Raw genomic sequence first — 26,493 nt, forward strand, 5'->3', positions numbered from 1 at the left:
GTCAATCCTTAATTAATGGGGAGATGAGTGGCATGGTCCATCTGACATTATCCATCCATCTGTGCAGCCATTTGCCCATTTTTAACTGGACACCCCAGAAAGCCTGGAACTGCAGGGCTCAGGCTCCCTTTCACTCCTGCTGGGTGAAATAAGCCCCAAACTTCTGGCCCACAAGAGCCTACAGAATCACCAGACACATAGAGCAGGTGGTTCATTTGCTTCTGACCTTTTCTTCAAGTCAAGGGACTGTTTCTTGACTACTTTCTCTGCCATTAGGCTCATTAAATGCCACTTTTGCTAGCAGTCAGCTCTTTCTTACCTTTCTCCTGAAAAACCATCTACAGTCAGAGGCACAAAGGCACCTGACAAAGTGATCAGCTGCACTCCAGTTCACATCCTCACATTTAGATTTTTTTAAAACCTGCCAGTAGAGCCTGAAGGGATGAAGCTGCTGCAACTGGGCAGTCAAATGTAGATTCATCACAGAAGAACATTTGATTTCCTTTAAATCAATATCATAAGCCAATTTAAATTAAAACTGGTGAGTGAAGCACTTGCTTAGATTCAGTTCTGCCTTTTTGGACCCTTCTGAATGGTCTTTCAAGGTAACTGCATCACAAAGCCTGTTTGCACTGTTTTTTATAATGATTAATGGAGCTGTACAGTAATTATGATTTCCATACAGCAAAAAATAAATGTATGAATACATGAGAAGAGGGATTGAATAATGATGAATACTTCCATATCCTTGTGCCAGAAGAGCCACTAAATTTTCTTAGTCTGCTATTTATGTTTGCACACTTAAAGCCCTTGGTGTACAGACGCCCAGTGGGGAAAAATCCCATAAAACAGGAAAAAAAATAAACTCACTTCCTTATGAGATGAGGATTTTATAGATAGATAACGAACTACACAAAGGAATATTTAACACTCTACATTTCCCATCAAATAATGTTATGTATTTGTAAATAATGTTATGTATTTGTGTTTGTATATTTGTATAAAAAAACTATTTATCTTATTACCTTCCCATCCCTATAACCAAATATTTTCATTATAATACAGAGAAGCACCACACAGTACCAGTGACTTCTCTGTTAATGCTGTAATGACATGGAAGCTATCTTAAAAGATAATAAATATTCCTCAGATGCCACTTCTTTATTGAAAGAGAAATTATCTTTCCCTTCACCAGACTGCAAATGGGGAAATCTACAGAGTGGGCTTCACTTCCCAGTGTGGCAGCAAAGGAGTTGCAGAGATCTTCTTCTCAGTGGAAATATTAGCTCTTTGATTAAGACACAGGTCAGTGACGAATTACTAACAACTGGAAATCAAAGCCAGGAAAAGCAGCATCAGTTCCCCGGCAGGAGACCAGGACAGCATGGAGGACCACCAGCACAAATACCTCAAGCCTCTTTCTGAGAAAGGAAGGTAACACCTCTCCACTCTGTAGGAGTGTTTCAAGGATTAGTGCTTGCAAAACCCTCTGCACCTCAGAGTTAATTAATATTTATAATGATCAGTCCCATCAAATTTGCATGCTGAAGACATCTAGTTAACATGTGAGTAGCATTTGCATGACTGTGGTACTGATACATAAAAAAATGACAGCTTCATAACATTTGTTAATTTTTCCCCAATTAATTTCATTTACTCTAAGGACCTATTTCTGTCTAAGAGGTGCGCAACGCTTTATAAAATAGATTAAACCCAATATAATGCTGACTTAATTTATGGACAGCTATTTCTGTGAGGTTTTTTTCTTGTAATGATAAGGAATTATCATTTTGCTAACAAATTTGCATTCATCCTCACACATAACTATGGATAATTATGGAAATGAAGAGTATTGAAATCAACCGTTCTGTGGTCGTAGAAGGAAAGAGGATAAAGATATTCAAAAGAAGATGCTGAAGCAAATGGCGCAAAGAATTCATAACTTAAAAGCCTGTATATATTATTTATTCAAGTGTTTATAAACATGGCAATAAACATCAAATACACAAACTTGCAGTTGAAGAACCATCCTCCAGAACACATCAAAGGATAAAGCAAAATAATGAAGATACAAGAAGCCACAAGTACCATTCTGTCCATTTCTAATTCTGACAAGTATCTCACTATCAACTGCTAAAGGCTTTGCGGCTTAGAGCTGGGGTGACCAAATGACACAGATTATGACCTGCTCATTTCATACCACGCCCAAGAGTGTCCTGAAATATTTGGAATTTCCATGGTACTGAATAACTGCTTTTTGTCCAAATTTAATTGTGTATTGATATGACAACTCGCATTTCAGTAGTCAGGTTGGACAAAATCCCTCTTCCCACTACTGCTCAGTGAGCAGAGCTCACCGTGGACAAAGTAGGAAACCCAGAACTGCCTGCACAAAGATGCCAGCCTATTAAGCTTGCAACTGCAGGAACATTTCTGTCCAAAGAGATTGAAGTTTTGATCAAAGAAAACTGACCTAGAGGAATCCAAACAATCCCTGAGAAATATTACTAAGTCAACTTTATAGTCCAGGTTCTCCACTGACACAGTACCCCAACTTCATCCTACTTTGCATCTGCAATATCAGAATGAAAGCAATATTTAATATCTTCAAACCTTTTCTTTCATAGTACTAAGAAACGGATAATTCGTGTGTGTCAATCTCCTACATTCTGTAACACTGGCATGCCAAACTACTTTATTTTAAACTTCACTGTCTCCAGTTTTCTTATTTGTTTTTTGTCTGTGGTTTCCACTGCAGCTGTCTCTCTATGATACACAGTCATACTCCACAGATTTTCAGTCTATGTTTCCTAAGCATTTTGAGCCAGACATACCAGTCTGAGAAAATGCTGCAGCTTTAGGTATTTTAGTTAACAGTAAACAAAGAATTTCAGGAAATATCTTTGTTTCATGTTGTTTGTAAAAACTATTTCATCTTCATTCCTAATTTTTTCCTTTGGTTCACCTTTAGATAAACATTTTCTCCCTCTGAACTTTACCTCTTTTTACTGACTTATTGAAATAAACCGGCAACTTTTAGAAGAGCCAGAAGTAAACATTACTCTGTAGAGTCATGTGGAGGATGATGAACTTCTCCCTTACACTTAAATTTGAAACCGTGCAGAAAAACCCAAAATAAACAATCAGTCATGCTTGTTCATTCCTGTCTTGGTTACTGACAGCATCCAGAAATGTAATGATTACAACAAATGGTAATCAGATGTGCACCTAAAGAAAACATTTTTCCACTGCACACTCCTTAATATTAATTTAATCTTTCAGAACTCTATTGATAGATGATAACTCCAATGATACAATTTTCACAAGGCTACCCATTAAAGTGTATCACATAGCTGCACAAGTTAAAAATGCTTAGCAAATATTATCCAAATCAAAAAAATTGCTATTCCTTCTCATCAGCCCTGCTTGAAAATATCAAATCTAAAAAAAAAAAAAAAAAAACCAACAAAACTCTGCTGCATATTTAGTTCATTATTCACTAGGACAAAATGAAGTGATTAAGTCTGTTTATAGACTTCCCCCCCTGCCACTATCAACTACTTCAACCATGAAGGTTGTGCTCTTTTTCCTTTAGTCCACTTTCATTTTTTTTACCAGAATTTTTAAGTGAATCACATCCTCATCCATTTATTAAGAAATGGTTTAGAAAGGTAAATTGTCCAAAAATTACAGGTTTAGCTTATATTGTCAAAGTTATCTGTGAGATACTCACAATAGGAATGGCATTTTCTTAAAGGAGTTCGACATGACAACAATGGTACAAACCCACAGTCTTGAGACTGGGTTTCCAACATTTTAAAAAGAATTAAAACTGACACTTCCACTGTCTACATCCCCAGTGCCTTTCAAGACTCTTATTAAAATCTCTGATAAATGAAGAAGCCTGAATAAATAGATTTCTTATTCAATACACATGTAGAGACATAACTTTTCTGGACTACTATTAAGAGCCAGTTTATACAGCCACACGTATGAACATTTCAATCAACAAAGATATCCTTTTACTTCTCCTGTATTTTAAAAAGTGTGTCAAAAGGGTAGAAGAAACTTTTTGGTTCTTAAAAAAATGGTAAGGCGCTAAAAAATCATCTTAAGCCTATAAATGTATTTCAGTACCAATAATCAAAGTATTGAACTATACAAGGAACAAGGAGAAGGGCAGAGAATAAATTGAATGAACATGCTATAGCTTAAAATCAAACTATACTACACCTTTCAAGACCAAGAAATTTACCCCAATACTACTATAATGATGCTATAATCTTTAAATACAGGGGAAAAAAAGCCCTTTTCACACAGACTCAGCTTTAATGTCATACAACAACGAAAAGGCTGGTGGAAACAGGAACAGCACTTCACATGTCCCAACTTAGCAATGTAGGTCATCATTGCATCAAACAATCAAAGCCTCCCAGACAAACCACATTCCTCACTAAAATTAAGCAGCTCATTATAAACAAGTGGCTCGCAACAGAGTTTATAACTTAGCAAGAGACAGAGCATGACCAAGTGACAAACTTAACTGTTAAAGAAGCCAGGGACACAACAAAATCAAACTACAGCACTACAGCTTTCATCACCTCTCAATATTTGGCTCTGCTAGAAAGGTACCCAGAGAAAAGTCAAGAGAGAGCTTTTAGAAGTGGCACAAGGTGCCTATGTGTCAGCAAGCACATCTTGCCTTTAATTTCAATTAATGGCTGTCTAAATTGCTCACAAAAATATCTGTCTCTTTAAACTCGCAGCGAACACTTTCAAAATCAGTTATTTTTAGTGTCCTACTTTTGAGACGTTTAACTTGATAAGGATTTCAAAATGCCAACCCTCAATTTCTTACTGTAATGGATTATGTTTGCAAACACGTGGCTGGGTCATCAACACTATTTAATACTGGGGAAGTTGGTTATATGCCTTCTAAAAGAAGAGTCAAGGATCAGATGTTTTCCATTTAAAATCATTAATTTGACTAAGTCAAAACTTCGGGGAAAACATGTCAAGTTTCCATGCCTATGATTTTCAGAGGCTTTATGGATGAAAAACTAGCAGTCTTTGGCCAGAAAGGGAGAGAGAAGACCTGTTACAGTGAGAATACACATCTGAGATGTAGAAAACCCACCTTCAAATCCCCAGTTTGTTTATTTTATCCTAGGAAGGTAACATTTGTTGCTCAACATGTACTGGAAAGTGAACAATCACTATTAAATAACCTTCTGCATTGCAAACAGTTCTACATTTTCACTATATTGAACATAATTTATGAAAGCACTTTAATTTTATCTCATTTATGACAACTCCAGAAAGTACTCTTGGGTTGGAATGGTCAAAATGGATTTACATTTTCACCTTTAAAATAATTGATGGAGTTAAAATGGTCAACACTGATGAACATTTTCAGTTCTAAAGTAATTGATGCCTCTGATGTAATCCATGCCATCCATGGTCTGATGGCACATGCCAGTATAGTCAGTGGGCACTGTGCCATTGATTCAGGTGGAATTTTGTTCCGAACTCATTATAATGATTCTGCTCACTAAAATAAAAAACAAACCCCAAAATAACGCCACCAAACAAATCCCATTCATCGTATTTTACAAATGCCTGATAAAGAAACTTTCCTGTCTGACCACTCAGGACTCCCCATGGCAGCCACTCTGCCACCACCTGACCTGGGACTCAGAACCATTTGCAATTACACCCTTCACACTCACACAGTCGCACCAGGTTTCCCACAGCAGTCTCAGGCTTCCAGAGCCTTAATATCATTTAATCACAGTGCAATAATGAAATAACAAATAACAGCGCAAACTGGTGCCTCCGGGGAGCAGCCCCAAACAAAAAAAATCCTGGGTTTTTACACCCTCACAGTCCAAGGGTGGGAAAGCCTGGAGTCCCCAGCTCCTGAGTGTCCTGTCCCCTGGCTGGCCACAGGTCCCACGGCCCCTTGTTCTGTCTCTTGCCTGGGGCTGGGCTCCTGCCCCCTGAGCTGAACCCCAAACTGCCTGCACTGATGGATTCCTCAACACACCACTGCACTCCCCCGGATTTACTTATGCCTATTAGTCCCAAGACAAGGGAAATTAGGAGGATTTACTGTCTGCGTTGAGATTATTAGATTAGCACTTTAAGTGCTCTTACTGGGTGTATCAGAATCCTCCCATGGAGTTTCAAGAAAATCTTTTTTCATAGTCTTAGTGATAAAATCTTGTCAGCAACCTATAATGTTACAAGTTTTGTGACTTTTAAATCCTGCATATAGAGTAATCAGCATTAAAGGCTTACTTTGTAGGTATGCACCAGGATTAATTGTGTAAGAGTGTGTCTGCCTGAGGGAAGAAACCTGAATGAACCCAATATTTACCCTTGCAGCGCTGATTACATAAAATTTTAAGTTATGCTGGAAAAAAGTAATTTTAACTGAAAAAAAAAAAAGTAATGATGATCCTTCTGCATGCCTTTGTTGAAGCATCACTTGTGTTTCTGGTTGCTTTTTAAGGTTTGAATAAGACATACATCAATCATTTTCCTGTATGTGCCTCACCAAGTAAAGAACTGAATTTATAGCATTAAAAGCGTCAGTTTTGCCTAAGATTGGGATTGTAATTTTGAAATATTCAACTAGTGGACTTTTCATTTTATTGAAAGCTTCAATAAAATAAAGGAGAATACTAAATAATTTTGGAATACTAAAAGATGCACGTATATAAAATTTGGAAAGAAAGAAAACTATGATCAGGGCATAGAGGCAGGAAAAAAATCAGATAATACATGTGCAGCTCCCAGTCTCATTTCTGATCCACTTAGTCATTAGTAAATATGTTAGTATTTAGTAATTATATCAGTGACATTGGGACATTACAGATGTTGTACCCACACTCCTCACAATAGAAGTATTTCTTTTTTTATTTACTCGTTAAACAGGTAATGTGGTTCTATTCAGACAGACTTGCTGGCAGAGCTCTTTTTCTTAGGAAGAATGTGCACAGAGTTACTGAGAAAACGGAAAAGAGTGAATAAATGCACAGAAGCTTTTTGTAACAGAGCCCTGTTACAAGACCTGCTAATAATACCTACTTCACACTCCTCCCTTCAGAATAAATTCAGTGCTTTTCAAGATCTCATGCCCTATGATGATAAAGACTGTGAAACAAATCAGATATATAAATCTTTCAGAGAAATAACAAAATGGAAGGCTTGCACCCAAGGCAGAAAGCTACTGTGATAAAGTGATTTTAAAAGTCTGTGCAATAACTGCACAGGAGTCATAAAGAAAGGAAATACTGACATGGGAGATAACAATTAGGAGTAGGAGGAATTGATTAAACCACTGAAGAATGGTGACAGACTGGTTAAAAATAGGATGGAGACTGAGGCAGCAGAATAGTAAACGTGGGGTTGTGTGAGTCACACTTCTACAACTCTACTCACTTTACTAGAAATATCAAAAACATTTCCAAACCAAACAACAAACCAAAACCACAAAGGTGTCAGATGCTTCTCAGCAGAAGCAGAAATTCAGATGGAGGGTGGAATGAGAGGGAGGAGAGCTAATGAGGCCTCCAGCCCACTAAAAAGCACCACTGAACCCTAACCTGCTCTATCTGCCATGAGGTCCCAATGCCTCTGTGATTATTTCAGACTCCATTCTGAAAACAAAGCAACATATTAAAATCTTGTCATTTAAGGAACTCTTGGCAAATACTTAAAATATTGGAAAATAGTGCATTTAAAGTAGAGAGGGTAAACAAGCTACCTGCGTCAACTAGCATAGGAAGCTTTTGGAACTATAGGCTCAGTTTGCTGTCATCATTGCTGAGCAAGTTAAAAAACCTCATTCTACACCTAGAAATATAAAGTCACATTCCATTCTCAAAGATGACTCGTCTGGGCTAACCAGCGATCATTACTGTGATTTCATGTTGATTATTCAAAATATCTGCAGCAAAATTAAACTGTGATTACAGACCAAATGGAAAATTTCTCTCTTGCTAATTGTAGGCACAAATGTCATGAGCTGTCAGAGTCAGGTGCATAAGTGACTGCAATGATTTGCATTTCCTGTAAAGCCGCAGGATGAATGGCAAAACTCTAAGTATAGACATAATTCAGTACACACTGCACTTCACTAGACCTACACAAGTCGTAACACCACCGAGGACTTTCAGCTTTTGCTACTTGACCTGCCACTTCTGCTTTCTTACTCTAGAAATTTGCATCAAGGGTATTAATTACAGAAGTCAGAACACTTTTAAGACAATAAATACTGAAGAAAATTCTCAGCTCCCTCAGAGGAGAAAGGAAATAATGTAAGAATTTTCTTCTTTCATTTAATGCCAATTAGTAAAGCATGGTTGAGATTCATAATAGAACTGAAACACAATTAAACATTGCTACAATAAATTACTATTACGGTTACTATTTACAACTTGGCTGTGGCTAATAACCAGTGAGACTGATGCTCATTACAACAGATAATGTATAATTAGCTAATATTAGATATTTGATGTACTAAATGGCTGTCATAGATCTCTTCTTAAAAGACTGTCACTGTATTTTAAAATAATTTTAAAATAATAAAATACTATTATAATAAAGCAGAGCACAATGAGTAGTAGAAAAGAATAGGCTCTAAAAAATAAATGAGACATTGCTTAGTAAGTTGACCTTTTAGAAATACCGACTCCTTCACTTATCTTCTAAATGAAAGGCAGGATTATTTTTAATACCAGTTAATGAGAGCAGATACAAGTACTCATAATCAAAAGTCACTCACATTTGAGCCAGCTACAGTTTTGCTATTATAACACAGAATAACACTTGAGTTAAGGTTGCATGACAAATACCATTCTCCTCCCTTATATTCTAAATTCTTAGTTCTGAAATATTTCAATTGTGACATAACTTTTTTCCAAAAGACAAAGACCTAATTCTTCAAGAAATATTATAAAGGGACAGAAGAAAAAAACTTCTGTTCAAAAGAAGATCTTACCTAGATGAAAGTTCAAGTGCAAAACCACCGACGAAGATGGTGTTCTTTTCTGAGAGGAGAAAAACTTTCTCTACAACAAAGGATAAGATCTTCCTTTCCTAAACACTTTTAGCCATGGAAAACAGCAGAAGATTGAAAGCTGGAATCTGACATAAAAATAACCCTTACCAAAAAGAAATGCCTAGGATGGCTTTATCAAAACTTGTAGAAAAGTTCTGCAGAACTGTCTGTGTACATGGCTGAACTGGATTTTTTCATAAGATTTTGAAGAGCCCAGGAAAGAAGACTGCTCTGAACATCTGTGTGTTGCTAACTCCACAGGGAGCAGGAACCCAAAGCCACACAGAAAATTTGCTATACTGGCTGCTGTGCAAAGTTGCTCTTTCCTCAGGGAAAACCAAATCCTCTACTTACACTTATGGAGGAAAGGTTGCTGAATGGCATTAACTTTATGTTTGTGTAGTAATTTGGTCATGGTTGCTTCTAGGATCCAACAGCTCTGGAGCTGGCTACCTTTATTTCTTACCCAATTGTTTTCTACTCCTTTTGCTGAGCATCAGTGATACCCTTTTGAAGGAACTTTGTGTCAATGTAAGTAAAGCACAATGACTCAGTTAATGGACTCAGGTGGACTCTTCTCTTGGCTGCACTGGAAAATATCTTCCTCCAAACATCCCTGGGAAGGGTCTTATATGATTTGCATCTTTCTGCTACAAGTCACAGCACGTGCAGTATATTGGGAGAATGGTAGCCAAGGTTGGTGTTAGAAGAGCTGAGATGCGGTGAGATGCAACTTACAAGCACTTCCAGGGAAATTTGGCTTCTAATTTCTATTAGATTAAATTCAAAATCTTAAAATGGTTTTGTACAAACTTGGGTTCTCCATATTTTTTCAGCACATATCCTGTGGGACTAAAACTGACAGGCATGTGCTTTGGTAGAAGTTGGATGTAGAAGAGTACAGTGGATTTGTATTCTTTCCTTATGCAGAAATGCAGACTTTCTTTTGAAGGCAAATTGTTAAAATCCAAGGAAGGACAGTTCTCTTTCTTGGTATAAAACCAGGTATGACTGAGAGCATAGGCTTGGTTTCATTTCACAGTCTAATATAAAAGCTCATTAGCTCAGAGATCTTCAACTGTCCCGAAGAGAGGCAGTTTATAGGGCCCTGCTTCATTACACCTGTGCTTCCAGAACCACAGAATGGAATTTCATTTTCAATCTCCTTCTCTACAGCAAGGATGTGGGAAAGGTTATTATCATGTTGCTAAGGGAAATGCACCATCCCATCATCCAAAGCCAATATTATTGACTGACAGTATTCAGAGAGGGTTATGGCTTGTAAAACCAGTCATTCACATTACAACTGGAACAATAGTGCTCTCTCTTGGATGTAGTCAAGGAGAAACAACAAAAACTGTTACATTTTATATTATTTTTATTTCTACTAAATGCTGTGAAATGCACTTAACTTTTTCCTCGTCTGACCTCCCTTTTACTTGAATTGCAAAGAAAAATGTTTCCTGATTTGAAAATTGACTGAAAATTAAAGATTAAGTAATGCACTCTGCCCTATTTTTCAGTTTCTTTTACCATTTCTACTAGATTTTTAATATGAAAAATATCTTTATTGCTTTATTAGAGCAACTATTCCACCTCAAATAAGTAATTTACAACTAATTTTTGGTTATGGAACACCAGTTCCTTTAAAATATACAGGCACTACAGTGTACTCACCAGTGCCCTGATGCATACAGAGCAATGACTGATTACCTCAGCATGACAATGAATAAGTTAGATTTTCTTACCTCTTACATCTTTATCTGAGCAGCCCATTTCTTTGTATGTGTCATATCTTAGTGTTTTTCCAGGCATGGAGAGACTCAACTACTGAATCTGACTTAGAATGCTGAGCAGACTTCAATGTGCATTTCAAGTGATGTTCCAAAGAAATAAAAATGTTTACCCTGCATCTTGGCACAACATTGCTCAATTTCAGCCAAATCTGACTGAGAGACAGGTCTTAAAAGCCTTTTATCCCAGAAGAGGAGTAAGAATCAGTGAATAGCTGACCACTGATATCCCATCTCTACCTCCACTGATGAAACTGAGCAAGCACAATCCTCAACCCTTCTAACAGCAATAATCAGCTGGCTGGTTGTACAACTGCTGCACAGACACTGGAAATACAGGACGGAAAAAAAAAGGAGTTTCTTATCTTGGCTTGGCCAGGTCTAAAGGATTAACAGAATAACTGTTAATTTCTGTGATGGAAGAATGTGAAAGAGACACACAAACTTCACATCATCAAATTAATTCCAGTTACTCAGCTTTAACTTAGCATCATCACAAAGTGATTAAAACTCAACCCAGTCAACTGACTGTACGCACACAGAAGGTGGAAACTTACTTGGGAGAGGGAAAATTTTAAAAGGGATATTACACATGAGTATAACTTAGTTCCTGTTTTGACACCAAATTGAGTCAATGGTGCTGAAAACTCAAAAAACTGAAAACTTCAAACTCTCTCTTCCTTACCTAAGTGAGCAATTGGCAAGGTGACCTCTTTGCTAGATGGAGCAGCACTGCTCTGAGTACCTGGGTGGAGAGCTCTTGCAAGAGTTAGGAGCTGCCTAAGGCTATTCTGTGTCCCAAGGGTGGGTACCATGGTGTCAGCTGAGAAAGTGACATATGGCAACTCACTCCTCACAGCTTAAACCTCATGAAGTTGTGGACATTGTCCCACATTTAGGATTAACCAAAATGCCAAGCCTGTGGCTTACACTGAACTTATGCCAAAACTGTTCTTCAGCAGACCTTTAATGTCTCCTGTATCCTTGGAGAAAATAATCATTGTTTTGTTAAAAGACACACTTGAAATAGAAAATAAAGAGAAATCTGTTGACGATACACACCTATAAAGGAATGCACATATCCAAATGAGATAGAGGATAAAAACACAGTCTTAAAAATAACAGTTCACAGCTGTAGTCTGCTGGCAAAACATTCAAAACTAGGTACTTCTTGAAAATTGCACGGTATACACACAGAACATCAGCTGGCATCTACAGTAACTTGAAGAAAAGGAACAAGTAATAATAGCACTTCACAGTACAGCAGATAACATGATAAGTCAAGACCAATAGACAATCTATATGGATTAAATTACCTTGAAAAATAACGGCTCCTCAGGAAGGGGGCTAACAGGGAGGGAGGTTGTGCTGCTAGCTGGACTCATGTCAGTACTCTGAAAGAAAAGAACACAGGAGTTTGCATTTCCAATCAATTTCTATGGACAATTTTTTTACGTTTTGGGGGAGAAGGGGATGAAAGAGCTTGAAAACATCACTGAAAATCCAACAGAATTAGATTGCCAACTGCAACCTGTACAAGTACACAAATATACTGTTCATGTAGAAAAAAATTACTCATCTCAAAAGAACCTATGACATAATGTTTCAGATTATTTTTGGGATGGCTCAATAGTAGATTTAGAAGGAAAAATTAACAGGAAAGCAATATATTGCAGGAAAATATCAGGCTCAATGTTTAAAACAATCCCATTCATATGAGTCAATACACCTTACGAACAAGCACTAATACAAGAAAAGAAACAATGAAGACCAAAGTTATTAATCAAAATAATTCAGTATACTTCAACGGATCTTTCAAGTCAAAATGCTTGAAAGATTGACCTGGAACCAACCCTCTTTAGATCATATTTCAGTAACCTGTTGGTTAGCATGGTCATTATTTTTACACATGTGACAGATACTAAAACAAGTGTGTGACTCTTAACAATATAGAATGGTAATAATAATGGAAGAACAAAATCTGGACTTTACAAACCTGTATAAACAATATCACAATTGTTCTGGAAAAAACTAGATTAAGGCTGCTTGGGGAAAAATAGTTCCTAAGTGCTGAAATGAAAAAAATGCGCCATGATCACCAATAAAATAGAAATGAATAATATAAAAAAAGCCAACATGTTTGCATGGCCTAGTAGTGCATTCCTTTCCATAACGTAGCATTGCATTGCTGAATGATTTATTAAATTTAACTTGTGTGCTTGACTAATCCAACACATCTTTTTGCAACACTATGAATCTACTCTAAGTTCTTTGATAAACCTAAGTTCTGCAAGTGAGGCACACTACTCCACTCAGTAATTTTTTAACTGTTCTTTCATCAGAAGATGTTTATGGAGAGACACTGCATTTTACTCAGCCAACTGAGCAGAGGATGAAAAAAGACAAACTTTTGTGTACAAAATCCCTGTGTCAAGTCCAAAGCAGGGCCAGAGACTTCAAAGTTAACACCCACTGAGAAAATGTGAGATAGATTAGATACCTATCAGTTACCCAACAGCTGAAAGAAAAGGCAAGTTACTTGCTAAATAATAGGGATGCAAGTAAATGAGACAGAAGGGGGCCATAGTAATTATATCCTAAGAAAGAGACAGGAAATTTATAACTCATGGAACACAGAGATGATGATGAGGAATAAAGAGAGATTACAGCATGTCAGAAAGGCAGTATCTTTGTAAAATCCACTGTATTCAGAAACACACCTGGTCATTAAGAAAACTGGCCAATAATTTTTATAAATGATGTGAAACTCAGCTGCTTTACATTAAACACAGAGTGCAGACAAAACTGGATACTTCCGTGGCAATGTTTTGCCTCACATGCCAGCAGCTCTGCAGAAGAGAATTTGCCTCTTAATTTACATGAATAGAAAAACAACCCAACAAACCCAAAACAAAAAAATAAGAGGGAAAAAGAAGAAAAATCAAGCATCTCATTTCCAAATGAAGTCAAATGTCCTGATTTGTAATTAGAAGCGTGCAGGAGGGCAGACCCATCTTTAAGCATTGAAACTATAGCATCACTACAAAAATCTGCAAAGCATGATGACTGGACAGGAGCCAGCCCAGATCTGGTGTCACACTGATGTGGCACCATGCCTGAACCAAAAGGGCTGTCGAGAGCAGAGAGGGGTATATTAGGAGGGGCACCATGACTATGTGGCTTCTGGAATGAAAATAATTTGAGTTTGTCTGGACAGAAGCACTGGCAGAAGAGCCTGTGTCTGCCTAGAGCTGTCCACATATACACAGTCCCAGTGGCCTTTCCAACACCTTCAGTAATTTTCCTCTCTAAGGAAAGCAGAGCCTTCCTTCGCAGCAGAAAGTATCTGTGCCTGTATAAATTAATTAAACCCAGTGGCACTAACACAGTTTATTATAGTGGAGAATTGAGTGAGACAGTACCAAAAGGGTTGTTTCTCAAGCTATTAAAAAACCCAATCACTGCTAGGAAAGATGTTGATAGCGTGCCCTCCTGAAGCAATATACAAAAAACTTCAAATAACACCACACTCCCCACTTAAATTTGCTCTCTGTGCTGTGTTTATCATAATCACACTTTGCTGTCTAAAGCTCCCCATGCATATAAAAAAAACCCACTGAGAGGAATTTACTCAATGGGCACTTTTTATTTGATGTTGTCTAAACCAATTGTGTTCTCATAAAAGCAGCCACTCACTTCAAGTCCAGCACAGACTTGACAGGTTTTAGTTATAAATTAACCAGAAGATGCTATACCATTAGGCTGTAATTATATCTTGTAAGTCATCACAAGTGCTAAATAAACATAATTTGTATCTTAATTCAAAATATTAAGCAAAATTAGCGGATCTAATTTTGCACCACTTTGCTATGCAACTATCATTCTAATATGTATTTTTATGCACAAAATGCACAGCTGGGTTTTGTTGACTGAGCCTTTCCCATGTGTCAGTGGCAACCTCTCAGTTTACCAGAGGGCAGAAAATTTGCACAGCTTTAATCACCTAAACAACATTTTCAAAATATCTGAATATCAAGCAATTCAAGTATATATCAGAACAACAGTTTAGATAAATACCATCTTGTCCATGCCAAAAAAAAAAAAGAAAAAAAAATGCTGTGAGCATTTCTCTCAGTGCTTTTAGGCCATTTTTTTTGTTTGGAACAGGCTGCCAATATCCAGAAAACTGACATTATTAGAATTTTGTCAACAATTCTTCCATGATTGCAAAGATCAACACTCAAGTTTTATTCTAATTTCTAGAATCAGTCTAAGTATACACCATCCTTATTGTGCAGTTGAACAGGTACCTTGGAGTCAGTGACAGGCCATGCTAATCATTTACCCCTGGAGAGCAATGTTAAAACTATGATCAGGAAGTTTCCCAGGCAAACAATGAGGTGGAGGAAGAAAACAAGTCTAAGAGAACAAACTTTCCCCATTTCTACATCATTTTGGAGATCCAAGGTCAGGATCCTGTCTGAGGACAAGTTCTCATCATTTGAGCAAGATGAAAGTGAAAGCAGCTGTTTCTAGAGCTGTTTTAAAGTAGTTACAGGCTTGGCTTTGTTTATGCCACTTGTCTCTACCTTCCTCAAAGCACAATGTTTCACAAACCTACATAACAAGGTAAACTGTCTAACAGCAGATCAGAGAATGTAGTCAGTGCCTCTCCAGCAACACAGAAGATAAGGTACGTGCACACTGTGAAAAACACGCTCCTTTGAAAAGGACTCTTTCTTTTGAAGAGTCATCTACCAGTCTTCAGCAACTCTTCTATAAATGAAAGCAGATTCACCTCATAAATTCAGATTTTTCTTGCTACAAACCCTTGCCTTTAATCTGATGTTCTTTAGGAAGTGGCCTATCCATCAGCCTTCATTAATTGTGCCATAAAATAAGGACCATTCACCGACAGAACCAATTTAATTTGCTACAGCTGCTTTTCAACAGGAGTAACCACTGCAATGGTATCTGGCAGACACTGACTTCTCAGGAGATCAGTATCACAATTTATTGATCTAAGGAGTTAATACTGACAGAGAAAACCTTCAGTGGATATTAGAGCTAGAGATCCAATAAATCTTTATAATAACTGAAGAAAAGACAATCTGTGTACTTTATAGCTTTTTCTAAGGGGTAGTGGATGAGTTGAAGTGACTTTCAGAGTGATAGTTTTAGTTGTATCATAAGTTATGTCAGAAAATATCATTTTATAATCTAGAAGTTGAGTAGAACTAGGAAATTAAATAAGTGCAGTCAGCAAGCTCAGTAGTGACATTTTGATATACTGAGGGTAATCAAAGACCTGCAAATGGATTTATTAATGGGTCTGCACAGCATCTTTATGAAATATTGTACTTAAATATCATTATCCCATTTTATCCATGGAAGTGAAAAAGAAGGGAAAGTGATTTGCTCAAAGCTATGAAGGGAGGTTAAAAACAAAGACAGAATCATCCAGTTATTCATCCAGAGTGTGCAATGCTCTCCTACACACTTTTGGAGTGCTTTGATTTCTGTAATATTTGTATTAATGTCATGAAGGGGTTTTGCTCATAAATATAATTCCTGCAAATAAATTTTCTATCAACAAGTGAGGCCAGAAAAATGAAAATTAGGTTAGATGAAAAAACCCCAAGAGACGCACAATAAAAGCTTTCACCTCCCACCTTCTATTAGGTTTGAGCAACATCCCCCAACATCTTCCACCTCTCTCACTAAGAACGGAGTGAGAGCCTCCTTAAAATGGGTTTTGCAATATCTACAAATACAATTCAGGTGGTTATTTATAAATCCATGTCACATCTCCTTCCTTAGAAGATACAGTTAAATATTCTTATTAATTACTAATGCATGCAATTAACAGCTGAGACATTTAAGTATTGTTGTCCAGTATTTGCCTGGAACTTACTGCTCCCATGGCTAGGAAGGTTGCATGGGTCTTGCACGTGACCTGAGTTGTTGTAGCTCCCATTGAAGGGGTGAAATGTAAATTACAGCTACTACTGTGTCTTGCTACCTCTTTTTATGCTTCATGAGGTAGAGCCGAGTAACCTCTCACTGGTTCAATTACCAACTGATTCTCAATCAGCAATTAGTATACAGGCATACAGCTTAGTCCTGATTCCTCTCACAGTCTAAGCAAAACCAATCACCTGGGCAAGCTGGGAAATTCCACCTCACAGAAGATACTGATCAGTCACTTAGTAGTATTTTTATGTCCAATGCTGCTTATTTTAGAAGAGTCTGAGTTTTCAGGAAGTATCTTAAATGTAATACTTTGCACAGTGTTTTTTTTTTTCCACCAAGTAGGGTTAATATGAAGAATATTTTGTTGACTGTTATTTGTTTCCACTTGTAAAAACAGCTGAAAAGATGCTCTTTCACCCTTCTAATTAGGCTAAATCAATTATAAAGCCCATAACCAGCAAGTAACATAAAGCGCACACAGTTTGTTGAGGGGTTACCGTGTTGGAAATAGTTTAGACTCAGACTGTATTTTCACACTGTTTTAAATTTAATATAAGCTTAATTAACTCAAATATTTAAATTTATGAAGTTACCTATCTCTCTTCTCCTTATATTAATTGCAAAAGTGTAAGAACACCAAAACTCAAAGCACAAATAACTATTATTATCTGGTCTTGAGTTTCTAAAATGACAATATGAAATTCCTTAACATAAAAGTAAGTTGGTAGCTAGGACAAGGACATCATCTAAATAACCATTTTGAAATTTGTAAACGAAGTAGAAAGCTGAACTATCGAGAATGGGAGGTTGCTGGTTTACAGTTGAGTACATACATATATGTCATTACATAACTAGTGCATTTATTTAACAGCAAATACATTTTCCTTTCTGCTCTTTATTTTCACTTGGACTTGAGCTTACCCTCAGAGTCTGTATTTTCTCTCTACTTTCCTCCACAAAACTCGTAATAAACAGAGACACGAGTTTCCATGTTAGACAACTTCCTGCCACAGAGAGGTTACATGAAAGGTCCATTAACATGCAGGAGAAAACAATTTTTTCCTTCCCAACAGCAAATTCACTGCAAGTTAAACTCCAAAAATCCCCTTCACTTCTACTGCAAGCGGAATCTAATTTCAGGACTAATTTGGACAATGACTTTGGGGTTACCATCTCTTTGAGAGGGGACCCATGGGATCATCAATGACTGTCACTCTCTCAGTTGGGGCTGCTACCATGACACATGAGATTAAATCCAACTCCAGTCATATTTTTATCCTAATGAAAACCAGGGGGTTGCATTCACAGATGCAAATGCTTTGTTGACAACACAGTAGAGAACTGATTTCCTTAAGCAAAACTCTTCTCCCTCTTCAGTTTCTATTGTTTCTTTCATACTTCATTGACTATACTATCCAGCCTTGACATTTTGTTATTGTATATTCCTCCCTAATAATATCATATAAAATCAGCTGTTTCTGCTCTTTCAGCAGGCAATTGAGAGAACCAAGTGCTCTCCTGGGATTTTAATCTGCAGGCTGCCTATTTCAATTGCTTTTCTTGCCTTGCAGGAGATCTTTCAGGTTCAAATGTACACATTTTTTTTTCCAACTGCTTTCAGCTTTGTAGAAAATAGACTGTAGACAGTTGTCTCTCACAGTAGGTTCAGTGTGGGTTTTTAACTCTAGTCACAAAGACACTTTCCTTCTCCAGTGCCTGCATCACAGCACTTACAGTAACTACCTGATACTCCACAGCACAGTCATAATCTGAATCTGAAAGAAAATGTCTGGTCTGCATACACTCAAAGTGGAGGCTATCAGCCAAACTTCTATAAAACTTCTACATCTTCCCTGTGTAGACATCCATTGCTTCCCTGCTCTTCCTAATTAAAACACTTAAGATAGAACTAACCAATTAATCAAACTGAGAAGGGTCAAATCAGAGAACAGAACTGACTCTTTTCTCTCCCTTAGAGACACAAGCAGATTACACACCCTAACATAACATATCGAGACCAAGATACATGGTGGAATTACAAAGGACCAGATATCAATACAAACAATAAATGCACCTACAATTACATTAAAGAGAACCGAAGTATAAACAGAATATACATTAATTTGCTGCTGGATATGGGGAAGTAACTGTCTTGACGGGTTAGGAAAAAAATGCTTCCCAAACCAAGTTGCTCTCCAAGTTCCTTGAGTACCCACAGACAGCCACTGTTGAAGCCAGACACGGATTTAGGTGCCTGTTTCACCACAACAGTTCCATGCTCACAATTCCCTGTTCTTCACAAAGCTGTGAAAGATATTTGTGATCTCCTTACAGCCAGTGTAATGTCTTTTTTTAGTCTACAAAAAACCCAATTCCTTCAAGACAAAAATCTATATGTATTTGCTATTAATGAATATCTTTCTTCAAGGCAGACATTTTAACATACACTAAATTCACATCCAAAAACTACACATGGCTTTATTGTCCAGTATATCCCTTTGCCCATAAATCCATAGGGATATAACTGATAGCCTCCTCCAATATTTTGGTCAGTTAACTAACTACAGTTTCCCTGACTAACAGTGCTTTCATCTAAATGAGGACAATGCTTCATAATACTGACAAAACTTATTTTTTAAATCTGAACACAATGAACCCAACCTGACTTTCATTAATAATTTTCTGCTGAATTGTCCAGTTGTTTCCTAAACTTATTTTATTTTATAAGCATCATGGACGACTCTGCCAGAGTTTCACAACTGTGTTTTAATCTGAGGCTATGCTTTGTTTTTCTGTGGTTCCCAAAAAAGATTCAGATGCCTTCAATTGCATGCAATTCACTGGAGTTTTAACAAGCTATTTTGCACTTCCTAAATGTTGTGATTGCAATTATTCTCACTTCTTCATCACTTCTTAGAAGGGTTTTTACAATTTCAGTATGGAACCACTCCTGACAGTGTATTTTAACCTATTTAGATGCAGTAGCTTCATTCTCAAAACAGTCTTGAATTACCCAAAAACAGCTTAAAGGAAACATTTTAAACATCTGTAGGTATCTGCTACTAAATCAAGGAAGGAAGGCTGGGTGTTTTTTCACACCACATGAAAAGAAACAAGTGACATTTTAGAGTTTGATATATATTTTTCCTGGCTGCAGCACTTCTGTATAATGTTGACAGAAGTAAAAGCTAAAAAATTAGTGAGTTTTGCTATGTTATTTGCTTCACAGTCTTTTCAATAGTAATGTTCTTTAATAAGTTTGAAAGTTGAATCTATGTGGCATATATATATAAGGCAACATTTCATCTTCTGAACTATAGAAATTCTGATGACCACAGACAGTTTCTAGAAAGCTAAGCCCACTTTTTAGTAAAAGAAGCAGATTCCACAGTGGAGTTGGTCAAGGCAGCACAAAAAATTCCTTTATTTCGTAAAAATGTGTTATGCTGAGATTTCACCTTCACACATAAGCTTTCATTCTTAAGTGAAGGATTATGGACAAAGCACAACAGAACTTTGACTCCCACCCTGTCAGAAGGTTCAGTAGAAACTACCCCAACTGCAGTAAGCTCTCCACAGTCCTTCCACTCCATTTGTTCTTCTTTCTACTTTCTAGTAGATCTAAAATGCTTATTATTAGGATAAAAATGCTAAAAAAGATCTTCCTGTGCTGGGCCCCCAGAGCTGATGCAGCACTGCAGGTTTAGCTTTCTGGGCTGTGAGTGCCCATTGCCAGATCGTGTCCTGCCTCTCATCCCCCAGGACCCTCAAGACTGTCTTCAAGACTGTCTGCTCTTTCCTACCTCTTAGCTTACTTGCACAGCATCTCCTATTCCCATTCCTCCCACTCCTGCACACATTCCATCACCAACACTAGCCCTGTTGTGCCATCCATCTGAACCTGAAATTATTCCCACTTGCTCTACCGTCCTCCATTCCTTTGGCCGACATCCACCCCTTTCAGTATTAATATAATATCTATATTAAAGTACATGTAATGTATCTAAAGTATATACAGTGTGTGTGTATATTATATATAGACACACACACATATCCTTGGATACAAAAACCCCACAACACTGACTAAAGGAATCCTTCCATAGCTGCTGTGATGTAGCTGCCATACAATTAGTTGGCTACTGAAAAGATACATACACAGTGAAGCTGGCCAAATAATGAACGTGTGAAAAAGTTGTAGGGTTTTGCTACAGTGAACCTTAATGTTGACACAACTCTCAGCCTCAAGCTCTGTGAAGTCTGGGGAGGCCAAGAGACACTGTTTGAGAAACTGATACCATTTGGAAAGGAATACAGGAATTAAAAGCTGCTGTACTAGTACTGAGGCAATGCATTACTTTTTTTAGAGTCCTCAGCTGAGCTTTTTTTTTATTATTTTTCTGTTTTGCAATAGAATTATATACTAAATTTGCTGAGATATCGGAATAGCATTTTATAAAGCCATTAGCAATAAAATATTCATTTTTCATTTATGTTATGTCCAGGAATACAAATGAGCATAATTTCTTCCTACCCTTCAACATTAATAGGGAAAGCAGGGAGCAAAACTGAACACACCTTTCACCTTCATTAACTACAATAAAATATAAAGAGCCTTTCGAATGAAAAACAACTTAAAAATAATAATACTGTCCTGTTTTCTTTGGCGGTATTGTTACAGGCATCTCCACTACTGTATTAATATATTTCATTCTTTTTCCCTAATTTTGTAATTCCACAAAGCGAAGTTAAGGTACTGGCTCGGTCACCATGTGATAAATCAGCATTCCTCAAAACAGCTTTGGTAAAACTACAAAAATAAATCAGCAAGAGACAAAGGAAATGAGGAGACATGTTAACAAACTCCTAGGCTTCTACAATAGGCTAGGGCTTTATCCATACTCATGTTATGCCATGGAGCAGTTGGCACTCTGGCTTACCTGATGGCAACCTCTCAGCACGGCTCCAGCAAGTTACTTTTATCTGCTCCTTTTCCCCTCGCTTCCACCACTATGATTTTAGCTCTCAGCAGCTGCCACTGCTTACAAGAATCTCTGTAGGATGAGTTATGGTAAAAACAGAAGCTTTCCTTGGCAGAGTTGTTGGATCCTTCCCTGCTTGGCAGTACAGAGGTGATGGCAGGTGCTAACACCTCCTGGCTCTGCTGCAGGAGGCCCTGTGGTTGTCACTGCTGCTATCCCCACTACAAGCAAAATCTGGTCAGTCCCCCATCCTCTTCCTAAAACCCTCAAGAAATCCAAAAGAAACTGACATCCAAAAGCATAGAAATATAAAACAATCCCCTGAGAGATCACAGGTAGCAGAAATACCCTGTGTTTAAACGATGTCCACCAGCAGAGCTGGCCTGACAAGCTCAGCTCATGATTATTCCTGCTGGACTCAAGCTCTCATCCTATTGCTGCTCTCAACATTCCAAGAGCAAGAAGTTCAGTAAAAAATTTCACCAGTCTGCTTCTTCATGCCTCTTAAAGTTGGGCAATTTATTATGTCTGCATCAGATATTGCACACAAAGAAGAATCCTGAAAAGGAGATTGCCCTGAGAATAGAGGCGAATGTTTTTTGCACTGGAATAGAGGAAAGAGATAAAATATAAGAAACTTCAAGCACATACAGCGAAGATGCAAAAACATAGTTATGAAACACTGCATTTTCAACAGAAGAAATCAATATTGAGGAAATACTAAAATCAATATCGATATGTCTGTCTATTTCACTGTAACTTTCAGTTAATGGCCACGGACCTTTTTTGCCCTAAGTCCTTCATCAATCAGAGCACATGATGATAGCTTTAAAAGCTTCTCAGTATTTTTTTTTAACATACAGTACTCATATTGCAGTGCTGGGATATTGCAGGGGTCTGGAAGCTGCCTGCCTATGATCAGACGAAAATTCTGCTGCCAGGTTTCAATCATTTCTAGTCTAATGCCTCCATTTCTTTCACTCAGTTCTGATTACTCTTCAGCAGCATAAAGTCTAAATGGTTCCTGTATTAAAGGGCAATAGACAGCTGCCCAGAAGTAGTTTTAACCCTTATCCTAAGCAGAGACAAAGAGTTCAGTACCAGGGCTGAAAAATCGTTACATTAAACAAAACCCCATCAATGCACATTTTTTTAAAAAGAAGAATTTGCAACTTTTACTAATGGCTTTTATAACAAAGTTATTAATAGTGAATACAAATGACTTTTCCATCACTTTTCATTTGCTAGTTTTCTGCAAATTAGAGTGTGTCATAGCTAGAATGCAGGAAAAAAAAATAAAGCCATGTTGTAGCTTTTTAATAGATGCAAGCAAAAATACAACAAAATATCCTCATCTTTTAAGTATGGTCTTCCTGAAGGAAAATGAAATTTCTCATGGAATACTTTAAAAAGGTTTTAAGCAGATACATGAAGTAAAAATACTATGTTCAAGGAAGCAACTTGCAGGTATATGTTTCTCAGAGGATTTCTACAAAAATTGCACCAAATAAAAAATAATTACTACTATAATTTCCATCATTCTACCACAAGTTACCTAACACAAAAGTGTTTTGCCTTTAAAATGCCACTAATATGTGTTTTTCAATGCACTAGGCTCCAAGCTGCTCGATGTGACAGACATGCTGGAAGGACCAGATGCCATCCAGAGGGATCTGGACCAACTCAAGAAGTGGGCCCATGGTAACCTCATGCAGTTCAAGAAGGCCAAGTGCAAGGTGCTGCACCTGGACTGGGCCAACCCCTGATGGCAACACAGGCCAGGGATGAAGTGATAGAAAACAGAAAGGTTGAGAGAAGTGGGTTTGTTCAGCCTAGAAAAGGCTCCAGGGAGACCTCACTGCAGCCCTTCACTACTTGAAAGGGGCTGTAAGAAAAATGGGGACAGACTTAAGCAGGGGGTGGAGTAACAGAACAAAGGGTAATAGTTTTAAACTAAGAGCAGATCTAGCTTAGATATATGGAAGAAGTTTCTTACTGTGCAGGTGGTGAACCACTGGAATAGGTTGTACTGAGAGGTGGTGTCCCATCCCTGGAAACATTCAAGGCCAGGTTGGATGGGGCTCTGGTCAACCTGATCTAGTGGAAGGTGTCCCTTCAACTCACTGCAGGAGATTGGACCAGATGACCTTTAAAGGGCTTGGTTTTCTTTTTCATTGAACACAGGATATCACAGAACTCCAAATCTTAAAAAAAGGCAAGCATGGGCCTTCAGCAGATTTATGCAGCAGTGACTTATGCCCAACAGTCACAAATTTAAGTTACTGATGTTCCTGTTTTGCAAGCCATTTCAAGCAGATGAAGGGTACTGCCTGCATGGAGTGCCATGTAGAAATGAGGCCTGAAACAGTGAATAATAAAGTTCAATTTATGGATTCAACAGCAGTGGAAAAATACAAGGAAAAATTATGCAGGGAAAAAATGAAAAATGCAAAAATGCATGAACATCAAAATAGCATTGATAACTTTATTTTCTATTTTCTATTTCGAGCAGTATGATCACTCTGCAGTCTAATTTGAATTTATTTATAAATAAAGCTGATTAATGCTTTATAGTAAAAAATGAATTTGAATTTCAATTCTTATGATAATTTAAATACTTTTCAAGAGAAACATGTTTTTCTTCAGCTGCTTCTCATTTAAATCTGAGACTCAGGTGCACAAATTTAACCTTTATCTTACACCACTTGTATAAGCAAGGCTAAATTAATCTGTGAGCCAAAGCCAGCCAGTTCTTCCAGGATTAAACTATCTTCTCCCCCATGGACTGTGCAGGAAAGGAGCTACTACTGCAGTCAGTCAGGACATGAAGATACATAGAATCATCTGTTCTAACTTTCCCCAAGAAAACTCATCACACAATTGCCAGTGTGAAATACAACTAAACTATTTTAAAACTGGAAGAAACCCACTGCTCTGTCACTGCAAATGGCAACTGTGCAACAAGCACCTCCTCTGGATAAAAAACAAAATTTTTCCTCTCATGCTTTACATTTATAAAGCAACACAGGGAAAGAAACTGGAGATTTGAAAAAGTCAAAGCCCTTTGTACATCATCATGCAATTCTCCCACTAAAAGTACAGTATTTTTAACAATTCAGCCTAAGGTTTGCTGAGCGATTATTACCAGAATAATTTCTAAAAATAGCATCAATTGCTACATGCTGTGAGGAAAGAGAAAACGGTGTGATTGCTGAAAAACAAGCCTGAAAAAAAAAAAAGAACTTATGTCTTTTGTGCTTATTTTGACATAATAATCTTTTCAACATTTGACTTGCTGAATTTCAACTGCCTACACAAAGATACACCGCTCACTTGACATATTAGGTTTAAAGAAAACGTTCCTTATTTTTATATGTTTTGTGAAATATGGAGTCTTGGGTTTTTTCATCCTAAGTATACTAAAGAATAAAATTCAACAGCATGCTGAGTAAAAATAATAAAATACTATGTTGCTATAGGAGTCTCAGAAATTGAAGACAAAAGTCACATCTCTCAGATTTTAAGTGTATATTGAATAGTAACAGTAACTTGCATAAAATACAATATTGTTTTTCATGCATTAGAAAGTCACCAAACAAATCTGAAAAACCACACACGTCTAAAAAAAAAAAAAAAAAAGATTTGCCCAACAAATCAATCATGAGCTAAAATGAACTGTCTACTTTTTGTTTATTCTTTATGAAGAATGGGTGGGAGCAGGCTTCTAATGCTGCATGATTGCCTTGTGAAAAAAAATCACTTCTCAGATGTGTTTTTGAAGGCCAGAAGACAAGAACAGAGATATTTTGTTTCTGGTTGCTAGGGGATACAGAAGACCATTTCCACACAGCGAATCATCAGTGCATTTGAAAAATGGCGTTAGCAGCAATTTCACCGATGTGCGGACGGCTCTTTCTCTTTCTCACCTTCAGTGATCCTGCAGCGACCTACAGCCCTGGTATAGGATGAGGTACTTGGGGGGGTTTAATTTTCAATAATTCTCTATCCCCATGGCCTTTAAAAAGAATAAACTGCCATTAGCACATCCAAAACTTAGAAGCATGATTATACAGGGGCTGAAACGCTTCCTTGGAACAACAAGTTCCGAAGTGTGTGTAATTCACAACCCATTCAATTCTATATAATGTATACACACAGAGTAACATTTGCTATGACTGAAGTCTCATATAACATGATTTTCACCCAGGTAAACGACAACAGAAGGTTTTACAAACAATGGGATTGCAGTATCCAACAATTTACTCTACTCCAGTAGTTTCACTCAACATTCTGACATGTGGGTTTTGTGCAAATCCACTTACACACCGCATATGGGGACTTCCATAAAAAGCAACATCAGTTACAGTTAATTTCCACTGAGCAACAGAAACTTGGAGGAGTGAGGGAAGCCTTCAAAAGATAATTTCTCTGACATGAAAAGAACTATGTCAGACCAAAAATAGACTTCGCTGCTTACTAAAGGATTGTGTCAATAAGACAGCTCCTTAAAAACATCTCAGTGGTATACCATCAACAACAAGTTTTGTATCTAACTTTCATCAGTAATTCTAATGAAATTCATGTAAATTGTACATGTTTTATTTTAAGAAAGATAAATATTTCAGGATGCAAAAATTAATAGGAAAGTCTTTATTATATCTTTATCAGTTCAGCTGATGCC

The 26,493-nt window shown here is 37.3% G+C and overlaps 1 protein-coding gene across 1 annotated transcript in view; it reads right to left on the minus strand.

Moving 5' to 3' along the window:
• CCSER1 (coiled-coil serine rich protein 1) overlaps positions 1 to 26,493 on the minus strand; it is a 621,205-nt gene that overhangs the window by 296,711 nt on the left and 298,001 nt on the right. Inside the window, 1 exon segment of the mRNA XM_066317939.1 lies at positions 12,177 to 12,254. Coding sequence (XP_066174036.1) covers positions 12,177 to 12,254 — 78 coding nt within the window.

The sequence above is a fragment of the Sylvia atricapilla genome, chromosome 4, assembly GCF_009819655.1.
Source record: "Sylvia atricapilla isolate bSylAtr1 chromosome 4, bSylAtr1.pri, whole genome shotgun sequence".
Lineage (NCBI taxonomy): Eukaryota > Metazoa > Chordata > Aves > Passeriformes > Sylviidae > Sylvia > Sylvia atricapilla.